The following is an 11,570-nucleotide window of genomic DNA, read 5'->3' on the forward strand; positions in this document are numbered from 1 at the left end:
AGAGCCCATTTGGCATTTCTAAAGTTGAAAGAACTTAAAACCAAATTCAAGCCTGAAAGTGAGATTGATTACATCTAACATCAAGAAGACAAAAATCCTCTCTATTGTACTGATAAGCAGCATCATAATAGATAGAGAAAAGATTGAAATTTTCAACAATTTCATCTTACTTAGATCCACAATCAACATCCTTGGTACCAGTGGTCTGGAGATCAAATGTATTACATTGGTAAGTCTGCTCGCAGGGACCTCTGCAAACTACTGAGAAGCAATGATGTAATTTTGAAGGCTAAGGTTCATTTAGGGACAACATGATCAATTATTCAACACAAAAGAGCTCTGTAGTTCCCACCAGTGATTGTGCTGTACTTCTGCTACACATTTACTTACCTTGCTCATCTTGAATTTCTACTGAAAGAGCTTATGTGGAAGGCAAGCTTTCTTACTGTAATTCCAGACCCAGACAGAAAAGCCACTAAAGAGCTCTTAAGGGATGTTAGGAGTATGCTTACCAATATATTTCCTTAAAAATTTAATCAAGGCGATGAAGTCTCTTAGAGAACATTACTAGCAGACAGGTGAGCTGATCTTCTCAGAGGACATAACTACTAGATAGTGGAGTTAGTGTTAAAAAATAAAACTACTGGAATATTCTAATTCCAGTAAGCCTTTGAACTGCTACTTTTTCAATTTTAAAATTTTTTAATTATTTTAAACTTTTTAGCAGTTAATTTTATTATTATTATTAAATTTAATGAAAATTTACAGAGATTTTGGATTTCCATTCATTCATTGTTGCACATTTCTTCCTGCTCTGCCTCCCACCAGTTCAGTCTTCTCTTTGAAAAGTAAAAGAAAAATTCTTTCATTGTTATACAATCTCTCCTCCCAAGTCCACTGCACTATGCAGCCTTCGTTCCGGACTCAAGTCATGACAATAGTACCTAATCATATATCCCTTTTAAACAGTTCTCTCTCTCTTTCATCTGTTTCAATGCAGTATACATAATTTATCCCATCTTTCTCAGTCTCCTCCCCAACCCCCATGTTGGTCCTGTTTTACAACAGTGGCACTATGCAGTCCTTTTTGTCCTTTTGTGACTGAGATATTTCACTCAGCATAGTGTCCTCCAGGGTCATCCATTTTGAATAATATTTTATGAGAGCTTTGTTTTTCAATGCAGTGTAGTACTCCATTGTATTCACTGCATTGAAAAACAAGGAACTCATGAACTGTCACTTTTACAGTATATAAAGGAAGATCTCGTATTTCAGCTTCATTCACTGTAGATCATCTTAGTTACAGCTTGTGGCAAACAATTGATAAAATCTTAGGACTACTTTTTAATTTTATTTTTGTATTTTATTTTTTTACTTATTTTTGTGTGTGTGTACTGTCAAATCAGATCTGACTGGTACAGGAGGAGATTGTCCCTCCTTCCCCGGCAGAGCATCTGGTGGATTTGAACCGTGCGTCTCTGGGATTGCAGTGCAGCTTCTTGCCACTAGGCCACCAGAGCTCCCCTAGGACTACTTTTATAGTAGAGTGGACCTGGGGGGAGGGACACCAGTCGTCTTCTCCATGGCATTCCCTACTTTTGTGTTTCACTCCATAATCCACAGCAATGGTCACAGAAAACTCACAGATCATACTTAAGTGATTTATGAAGTAAAAGTGTGTAACTTGGGTTCAGTTACCTGTAATTTAAACACTCACAATTCCAGAATGGCTATAGGATGTTGTTGTGTGATTAAGTGCCATCAAGGCGACTATGACTCATAGCTACCATGTGAACAGGGGATCAGAAACTTGCTTTCATCTGTGCCATCTCATCATCTCTGAAATACTTGAGCCCATGGGTATAGTCACTGTGACAGTCCGTCTTATTGAGGATTTTCCTCTCTCTCACCCTCCACCTTTCCAAGGAATGCCCAAAATATGTGGAATGAAGTTTCACCATCCTTGTTTCTCTGGATTACTCTTTATCCAAGATGTATGTTTGTTCTTTTGTCAATCCATGGGATATTCAGTACTCTTCTCCGTACTACAACCCAAAGGTATAATTTTTTTCTTCCATAATCCTTATTCATTGTCCAGCTTTAAGATGTATAGCAAGCAACTGAAAAGACCATGGCTTGAATCAGGTTCACCTTAGTCTTCAAACTGACATCATTGCTTTTCAGCACTTTGGAGAGGTCCTTGACGATAGATTTTTCCAGTGCAGTCTTTGACTTCTTGACTGCTGGTACCAAGGGTGTTGATTGTGGGCAAAAAAGATGAGATGGTTGACCACTTCAGTTTTTTTCTCCATCTACCATGATATTGCCTATTGGTCCGTATTGAAAGCTGTATAGTTCTTGATCTTCTGTAGCAAGTTTTTAAAATTCTTTTCGCTTTCAGTCAGTAATGCTGTGTCATTTGCATAACGCAGGTTTTGATGAGTCTTCTTCTGATCCTAATGTCACGTTTTTCTTCAAAACGTCTAGCTCCTGGAATGATTTGCTATGGGATGAAGAGAAGTTATAAGGATGACACCAATCACTGCCTGAATTAGACTGAAGGTTGTTTTCTATTTGGATGATGACGGCTTTACCCTAAGCAGGCCCCGAAAAAAGTCTTTCTCGAACTCCTAGTCTTTCTCATCCTCTGGCTGAATCGGGTGATATCACTTTCTGCTCCCCGCCGGATGCGTGGCTCCCTGGCCTCCCTTCTGGCCCCAGCAGCCTGCGCGGGCCAGCCCTCCGGTTCGGGGTTCCAGCTGCCCCACGAGCTCTGCCTGCCAACTCCGTCTCTGCGCCGCAAGGGGCGGGGCTGAGGCAGCTGGCGCATGATTGGTCGAAGCCCGGGCGCTCCCCTTCTCCGCCTCCTTCGGCGGGGTGAGAGGTCAGTCAGAGCGCTGCTCGGCAGGGGCGACAATGGCGGGACTCTGGGTAGGGGCTCTATCTTTGGTGGCGAACGGACGGTGCGCTCGGCGGCCACCGCAGCTGCTGATGCGGAACGTGGTGCTGTGGACCCGGAAGGTGAGGAGCGACAGGGCACACTGCTGGGCTTGGGCTTCAGTTGGGTTTCCGCGCTGCAGCACCGACTGGGCGTCCCGGGCGCCTGTTGGTTGGTGCTGCCCTCCGGCATCCCAGCAGATTCGCGATCGATTCGCCGGCCCCCGCGCGCGGCCAGGCCCGCGTCCCGCTGCAGCTGCGCCAATCTGTTCCTGGTTTATCTCCCTCCCTTGACTTCCGTGCAGCAGTAACCTTGCAGCAGTAACTCCTGTGGCTCAAACGCCTCAAAGGATTTTGGAGATCGGCTGATAGCTATCTGACAGCTGTCTATCTGCTGCGTTACAGTTTTTGTGCCTTTGAGTATTGACCTTGTTTAAACCTTGGGAGAGTTTTTCTAAGTCTTACTTTGAAGGGATAGTGTGAGCTGCTGCTGGGGTAGAGTTAAGGTTGTGAATTTTTATTAATAAAAAAATCAAATGATATTCTTATTAATAAATTTTGTTTCAATTGAGAGCCTATTTCAATTGTGTTATCTCAAGTTTTAATTTTATTACTTCACAGTGCTGTCCAGTCAAGTACGACTCAGCGCCCTATGAACAACAGATCTGAACCCCGGCCTATCTGTACAATCCTCATTCTTTCATATTGGAACTCAGTGCAGCAGTCCCTATGTCCATCCTTTTGGTTGAGGGTCTTCCTCTCTTTCGCTGATCCTCCACTTTTCCAAATATGATGTTCCTCTTCAAGGAATAACATCTCCCAGCAACATGCCCTAAGTATGTCAGATGAAGCTGCTTCACCATCCTTCTTTGAGCACTGTATCTACATTTCCCCCAAGACTTAGCTGTTTGCTCTTTTGGCAGTCGAAGGGCTAATCAGTGCTCTTCTGCAACACCACAACTCAAAGACACCAAATTCAAGGGATATATTTAGTATAAGGTATATTAAATATATTCTTAGAATTTATTTTTCTTTATTGTGTTTTGATTGATTTGTGTATTGGTTCTAAACACAGTTGTTTCTAAGCATCAAGTTTTGTGCATCCTGCGGTGTCCTGGTGGCTAGTCTTGACTTGAATGCTGTGGTATTTGTATATGGCTTTCTCTTTCAGCTGCTATAATTTTTGAAAGTATTGATGCAAACAGTTTTTTAATTCTGCTAACCAAAAAGTTGGCAGTTGGAGTTTCCCCAGAGGCACCACAGAAGAGAGGTGCTTCTGAAAAGTCTATCACTGAAAACCAAATGGATCGCAGTGCTGTGCTGACCCACATGAGGTTGTTGTGAATTGGAATCAACTTGTTGGCAACTGGTTTTTTTTTTTGTTTGTTTGTTTGTTTTTTACTTGAGAAGCTTTGGTTTTTCTCATTATGATTTTTCCCCCTCTTTATGTGTGTCAGTAGGAACTGTCTTGCTGCTTTCTATTTTCTCAAGACGCACCTGTGTTTGTATTGAATGTTATAACTGTGCTGATTGCGATAGGGTTTTGTGTGTGCCAACAAAGAATTCCTGCTTAAGGCAAGAAGAATTTCTGAAATTCTTGATGACTTTGAGGGAAAATTAACTGCTTCTTTGCTTAGTGTTTCTCCTCTGGGAACTTGAAATGTGTTCCACTGTGCCTGTGTTTAAAGTAGAACATTTTGAATGTCCCTCCTACGCACCTCCCAAAACACTCTACTGGTAGTATAATGAAATGTTTGTTGGACTGCTGACACATCAGTGGTTCCAATCCACTAACTGCTCCCAGGAGTGAGTGGGCAATTCCCTCCTATAAAGATTTACAGCATCAGAAACCCAATAGGTGAGGGGTTACCATGAGACAATTTACATATCAGCAGTTGTTGTGTACCTTGGAGTCAGACACATGAGATTTTCAAGAGGCATCAAATCACAGGGGAGATTACTCATCTTTCTGTGGAGCAGCTGGCTAGTTTGAATTGTATGCCTTTGACATTGTGGATAGTGTTTTACCAATAGGGCACTCATCAGCAGTGGATTTGGTTTTTAGCCCTGCAAACTTTTTAGATAGAAAGCACACAGCTAACTCTAGATGCTAAATTCTAACATTCTTTTAGCCAATTAATAGATGTTTTCTTTGAAGGTATTTGCTGAGCTTACTTTTATTCTTTTTGTTTTTATGTATCAACAACTTAACTCATTGCCAGTGATTTGTACTCCTATGGACTACACCATCAGGGAGCGCTTACTGTGTACCAGCTTTTTTGTTGTTGTTGTTATTGTTGGGGGAAGGGGTACTTATTTGGTTTAAATATCTTGTTTTTAATTCTGCCTGCATTTTTCAGTGGGTCTAGGATATTGATTTTATGATAATAGTTATCACTTATTGAACTGTATCAGATATTTTAAATATATCATTATTTGTGCAACACCTAGGTTGTTAAAATAACAATAAATACAAATTCTAGTTTTACACAAGTAGAATAAGAGAAATTAAGTAAGTTTTTGGAGGACATGGCTGGCAAGTGTAGACTTAGAACCTTGGATAATCTGAGTTCACACAAGCTTGCTTTTCTAATTACAAATTGTCTCTCATGTGATTGATGATCTCATTACAGGTTTCGTACCCTATTTTGAATGTCCATTTTGTTGTTGAGTGGCATCAAGTTGATGTTGACATATAGTAATCACATGTGACTTGCATGAAAAGCTATCCTACAAAGTTTTCTTCCCTAAAATCTCTCCCAAGAGCAGGTTGCCAGGTCTTTTTTCCAAAGAGCCACTGGGTAGATCTGATCCACCAACTTTTAGCATCCTAGTTCGTAGCCATTTATGCTCCCTGGTCTCTCTGCTGGCTAATGTAGTTGGCTGTATTCCTTGAAATTATAATTTCCATACGAGCATGGAAAAGAACATATTTGAATGAGGGGACCTGGGGGAGTGTTTGTAAAACAATGAAAGAATCTTTTCTTTTACTTTTCCATAATTTTTGGACTCATGTACTTATAACTTGTTAGTCAAATTTGTGTCTTCTAGGTTGCAACACCCCCATGATACATCTTGAAGGATATGTACATGTACAGCCAAGCACAATCAATAAGAGTGCATCTAAATTCCAAAATCAATCTCCATAATAGTCTATGTGTTTCCTACTGCCAAAGGGGCCCTTTAGAGTAGTGAGAGAAGATCTTCACCCTGAAACCCACAGCGTCCCTTTTCAGCAGGAAGTAGCTAAGAGAATACGCCATCCCCTTTTCCTTATGACTCAGGGTGAAGTCTCTCTCAGGGAGGAGTGATAGGGAATGGCAAAGGATACACTGACAAAGAAGATTAATCAGAACTGGCTTTGACAAGCACTGTGGCATTTGGACAAGAACAAACTGGGAGGAGGGTAGAGAGAATAGTGCAACAATGAATGAGTGGAAGCCCAAAATCTCTGTAAATGTTTATGAAAATTAATAAAATATAATTATAGAAAAAAAAAAGAATTGCCTACAGGTAAATTTTTCCCACTTGCTGATAAATTTCTGAGGAATTATTTTGGCAGGTGTGGGGGGAGAAATAAGATATTGCAGGAAGTAGTTACAGTGTTGGTATAATAAAATACTGGTAGAGATTTATGCATGTCCTTTTTGAATTTCATTCTGTTTTTACTAGTAAGTTTAAGAACAGAGGAATGTTGGTAAAAATTGCTCCATCCTTTTTTCTAAAAAGAAGAGGTGAGGATGATGACTTTTTTTTTTTAAAATTATGAAAAACAAGTTTGGGGATGCAAGGGGGTGAGGGTTGGGAGAAGAAGAGTGAGGATGGATAGGGATGAAATTACAGGTCTGCACAATTTGATAGGTGGGGGGAGTAGGTGAAGGAAATGAGAAAGATCCAGTGGGGACCAGTAGAGATATGGTAATGGTAAGTATAGTCCAATGGTGATTTTTTTTAACAAAGAAATTTTCTTATTTACTTGTGGGTTTCTCATTTGGGAGTGGGGTGCACACTTTGGCTTCTTTATGCTGAACAGGGGAGGGGCATTGATGTAAAGGTGGAAGGGGAGGCCACTTTAACACCTTACTGGTGGTCCTGAATTGAAGCTGCATGCCTTCTTGTTCTGTTAGAAGATATTTTTCTAACGTTTACTGCCCTCTGGACTGCAGAGTATTTGCCAAAGTGGGTACAGTGGGGATGGGTGGCTGAACCCTGAGGCTCCATCCTACTTTGCTTCCTTAGTTGGCAGTTATATTTCCCTTTTGTCTCTGGAACTGGGTTTAGGGTTCAGGTCTGGAGTAAAACTCAGTGTTAAGGTTACCTGTGGAAAGGGAGCAAACTAGAGAGAACAAACTTGTGAGTTACAAATAGAAGGGCTTTGGAGGTGTTACTTACAGGTGTATTGGGGAGAATGTGGAGGAAAGTGGTTTAGATAAGATTCTTTGTATACCCTAGGCATTTTTCCCCAGTGACCTGAAAGCTCTTCCCAGGGGCTGCACGGCGCACCCTGAGGGACGATCCGTGAGGGGCTGATAGCTGCGGTGGTAGGGGGGTGGGAGGGTGGGTGGCAGCGGTGGCAGATGGGTCACCCTGGGGATAGATGGCTCACTCCAAGGGCCAAATGGTGATGATGACATTTTTGGTCAATGGATTGAAGTGGTTGTTTAAAATGGTTTTAATGTTTTTCAGCCTTGCTGAGCAGGAGAACAGAGAGCTGTGGTGCATTCTGTAGGGAACTGAGCTGCTAACTCAAAGGCCACATCTTTCTGGCAGTTTGAATCTATCAGCCAGCCACTCCTAGGGAGAAAAGTGGGTAATCTTGTATCTTTCAGTTTATAGCCTTGGACATCCAATGGAAAGTCTGTAATGAGTCAGGTCCAACTCGATGGCATTGACGTAGGGGAAAAAGAAAGGAAATAAATATGTGGTGTTTGTTTATATGTAGTAGAACCAGTGTTTAATTTTGAATATCTGGGAGTTAAATAGATGTTGTATAAAGGTGTTGGGGAGGCAGAGGGAAATCAGTGGTTGGGTTTTGGGTAAGTGGTAAAGTTAGAGTTAGAATGTTACATGAATTAGGAAAAACAGAGCAGCGTGGTTATATTTGATTCAATGAATGCTCGATATTATAACCCTAATTTAGCATTTGGATGAAGAACAAAGAGACAGGTGGAATGACAGAACTATCAAGAAGTAGTTAGCATTCATTTATTTGTTTAGAGATCTAGCTATCCATTACATGAACAAAGAAATGAAAACATTATCTCTCACTGCATTCTGGGTAAAGAGAGGTCCAGGAATAATAATAAAGATGTGCTATTGAGTTGGAATAAAAAAAGATGACAGAAAAATGATGCCTTTGTGTTGTAATACTGGAGAAGAGTACTGAATATGGACTGCCAAGAAAACAAACAGGTCTGTCTTGTGAAAGTGAAACAAAAGTTCTCCTAGGAAGCCAAGATGGTGAAACGTTGTCTCACATACTTTGGGCATGTGTTAGGAGGGGCCAGTCCTTGGAGAATGACATGATTGGAAAGATAGAAGGTCAGTGTAAGAGAGGAAGACATTCAGCAGGATGGATTAACACAGTGACTGTATTAATGTGTTCAAGTATGTTAGAGATGGTGAGGATGGCACAGGCTAGGACAGAGTTCAGATCCCTTGTTCATAGGGTCGCTATGAGTAATAGTCTACTTGACCACATAGTACAACCACACTGAATTGGAACAGACCCACCAGCTGACCGTCTGGCAGGTTTTCTCTCAGGCACTTTACTTCAGAGGTGTAAATTACATGAGAGGATATTGCATATCTTTCTACCAAAGAGCAGCTGGTGGATTTGAACCATGTACCTTTGAGTTGACAGTGCAACTTCTTACCCTTAGGCCACCAGAGCTCCCTTTAAAAATAAAGAAAGAAGAAAGAATTTTATAGAAAGCTCTTTAATGTCTTTAATGAGAATCAGGGAGCTCTGGTGGCCTAGTGGTGAGAGGTTGCACTGCAATCCTGAAAGGCATACAGTTGATATCAACAAGCTGCTCCCTGGGAGAAAAATGGGTAATCTCCTCCCAGGTGATTTAACTGCCTCTGAAAACTCGCCAGAGGGTCAGCTGTGGGTCGGTTCTGACCCTATGGTATACAGCAACAACAAGAAGAATAATTTCAAGAGTGTGGTGAAATGTCATATGCAGAAATGCTGCTTTTGCTTTGAAATTTATCTTCAATTAATAGGAAAAATATACCTTTAAGATTGTCACATGATATAAAAAATTGTTTCTGTTTTTCATATGTCTATTTGAAAAATAGACTATTTCTTAGAGCAATTTTAGTGAAAATTTGTGCAGAAAGTGTAGTTTTCATAGTATCTTTTCTTCCCTAAACACGATTCCTCTTGTTATGGTCTTGTCCTCTATGGTACATTTGCAACAATTGCTCAACCAATATTGATACATTTTTAATAACTAAATCCCATAGTTTACATTAGGGCTCACTCTTTGTGTTGTTGAGGCCTGCAGGCTTTGACAAACACATAATTGTTCAGTATTTATTGCTATAGTATCATACAGAAGAGCTTCACTGGCTCTTAAAAACCCTGTGTTCACTCCACCTTTGAGCCAGATACTATTTAGAGCTAAATATACAATGGTGAATGTTTCTGCTCATTGAGTTTATAGTGTATTTGAGTGGAGATGATGGCAGTATTTTATAAACAGATGAGTTAAAATAGTGGAAAGTATTAGGAAAGGAAGAATTAGTGATGACATGGAGTAGTGGGGTGTATCAAGTGGACTGTTATTTTAACAGGGCAAGATTTTTTCAGTATGTAGCATTTTATTAGAAATCTGGATGATGATGAAGCAGCTAACCATATGATAATCTGTGGGACTAGCCTTCAAGATAGAAGGAACACCAAGGCAAAAGTTCTAAAATGGGAATTAGATATAACACTGATCAAGTAATGGATGTGGCCATTGTGATGTGAATGAAAAGGGAATGCAGGGAGGATAGGGTGGGGAAAGTAGACAGGGACAGTCATTTAGGGACCTGATGTGTCCTATCTCCATACCTTTTCAACCTGTATGCAGAGCAGATTATCCAAGAGGCTGGGCTCTATGAGGAGACGTGTGGCGTTAGGATTGGTGGAAGATCTATCAACAATCTGTGTTATGCAGATGACACAACCTTGCTCGATGAAACTGAGGAGGACCTCATGCACTTACTCCAGAGGGTCAAGGACTGCAGCCTTCAGTGTGGACTGAGGCTCAATGTCAAGAAGACAAAGATTCTCACCACTGGACCAATCGGTAGCATCAGGATGGTTGGCGAAGAGATTGAGATTGTTCACAGCTTCAGTTTGCTCGGCTCCACAGTCAACACTCTTGGCACCAGCAGCCAAGAAATAAAAAAACGTATTGCAATGGGAAAGTCCACTGTTAGGGACCTCTCTAAAATACTCAAGAGCAACGGTGTCTCTCTGGAGACGAAGGTGCGCTTGATATAGGCCATGGTCTTTGCAATCACTTGTTATGCATCAGAGAGCTGGACAATGACTAGGGAGGATAGAAGGAGAATTGACACCTTTGAGCTGTGGTGCTGGAGAAGAGTATTGAATGTACCATGGACTGCCAAGAAAACAAACAGATTCATCCAAGAGAGGGTTAAACCAGGCTGCTCCTTGGAGGCAAAGATTCTGGGGCTTCGTCTGACATACTTTGGACATGTTGCAAGGAGAGACAGGTCTTTGGAGAGGGACATCATGCTGGGTAGAGTAGAGAGATAGCGCAGGAGGGGAGGACCCTCTATGAGGTCGATTGATTCAGTGACTGGGGTAATCGGGATGGGTGTGTCAGAGGCAATGAGATTGGGACAGGATAGAGCAGGGTTTAGGGCTGTTGTACATAGGGTCGCTATGAGTCGCAAATGACTCGAGGGCACATAACAACAACAAACAACATTTGGAATTTAGTTTAATTGTGGGGAGTTCATTGGAAGATTTACATGAGGAACTGATTTACATTTTTGAAGGATCTGCAATGTAGAAACTCTCTTGGTCAGGGCAGAGGTGGTCGAGAATGATGTTAGAGTGGGAAGCAGTTATGACGTTGATGTAGAACATCAGGCTGGAAATCATGGTAACTGGTTTGAGAGATTGCACTGGTGGTAAGGGGATGGTGGTTGTTAGATGCTGTCCAATGGAGTAAGTGGGTAGATTTGGGATATATTTTGGAGCTAGAACCAAAAGAAAGTGTTGGCGTAAATGGAAGCTACAAAGAAAGCAAAGTGTCAAGAATGATTCTTAAAAGCCAGATGTAAACGCTGTATGTTGTTTGAATTTATTTATATGAAATGTCAAGGATAGGCAAATCCGTAGGAACAGAGAGTAGATTTGTTAGTGGTTGCCAAATGAAAGTGAATCTAGGGAAGGAAAATCCAAGCAATAGTTTCAGTGATGGTTTTGATTGAAATTGCAAAGGCAAGAGGGGTGGGTAATGTGTTTTATTTTTGTAAGTGCAATTGTCTAATTTTTCTCTACCATCATGGATGTTGTTTGTTGTTGTTATGTGCCGTCGAGTCGCCTGCGACTCATAGTGACCCTATGTACAACAGCCCTAAACTCCGCTCTGTCCTGTGCCAAT

At 41.2% G+C, this 11,570-nt stretch overlaps 1 protein-coding gene across 3 annotated transcripts in view; it reads left to right on the plus strand.

The window, feature by feature from the left end:
• Positions 1-2,821: 2,821 nt before the first annotated feature.
• The window catches only part of PCCA (propionyl CoA carboxylase, alpha polypeptide), a 577,332-nt gene continuing 568,583 nt past the window's right edge, over positions 2,822-11,570 (plus strand). For all 3 annotated transcript variants that reach the window (XM_006879382.1, XM_006879384.1, XM_006879383.1), the window contains exon 1: positions 2,822-3,021. In XM_006879382.1, the coding sequence (XP_006879444.1) occupies positions 2,917-3,021 (105 nt within the window). In that variant the 5' untranslated portion in view covers positions 2,822-2,916. The remainder of the gene's footprint in view (positions 3,022-11,570) is intronic.

Source organism: Elephantulus edwardii, unplaced genomic scaffold (genome assembly GCF_000299155.1).
Source record: "Elephantulus edwardii isolate Elephantulus edwardi_28Jun2011 unplaced genomic scaffold, EleEdw1.0 scaffold00003, whole genome shotgun sequence".
Classification (NCBI taxonomy): Eukaryota; Metazoa; Chordata; class Mammalia; order Macroscelidea; family Macroscelididae; genus Elephantulus; species Elephantulus edwardii.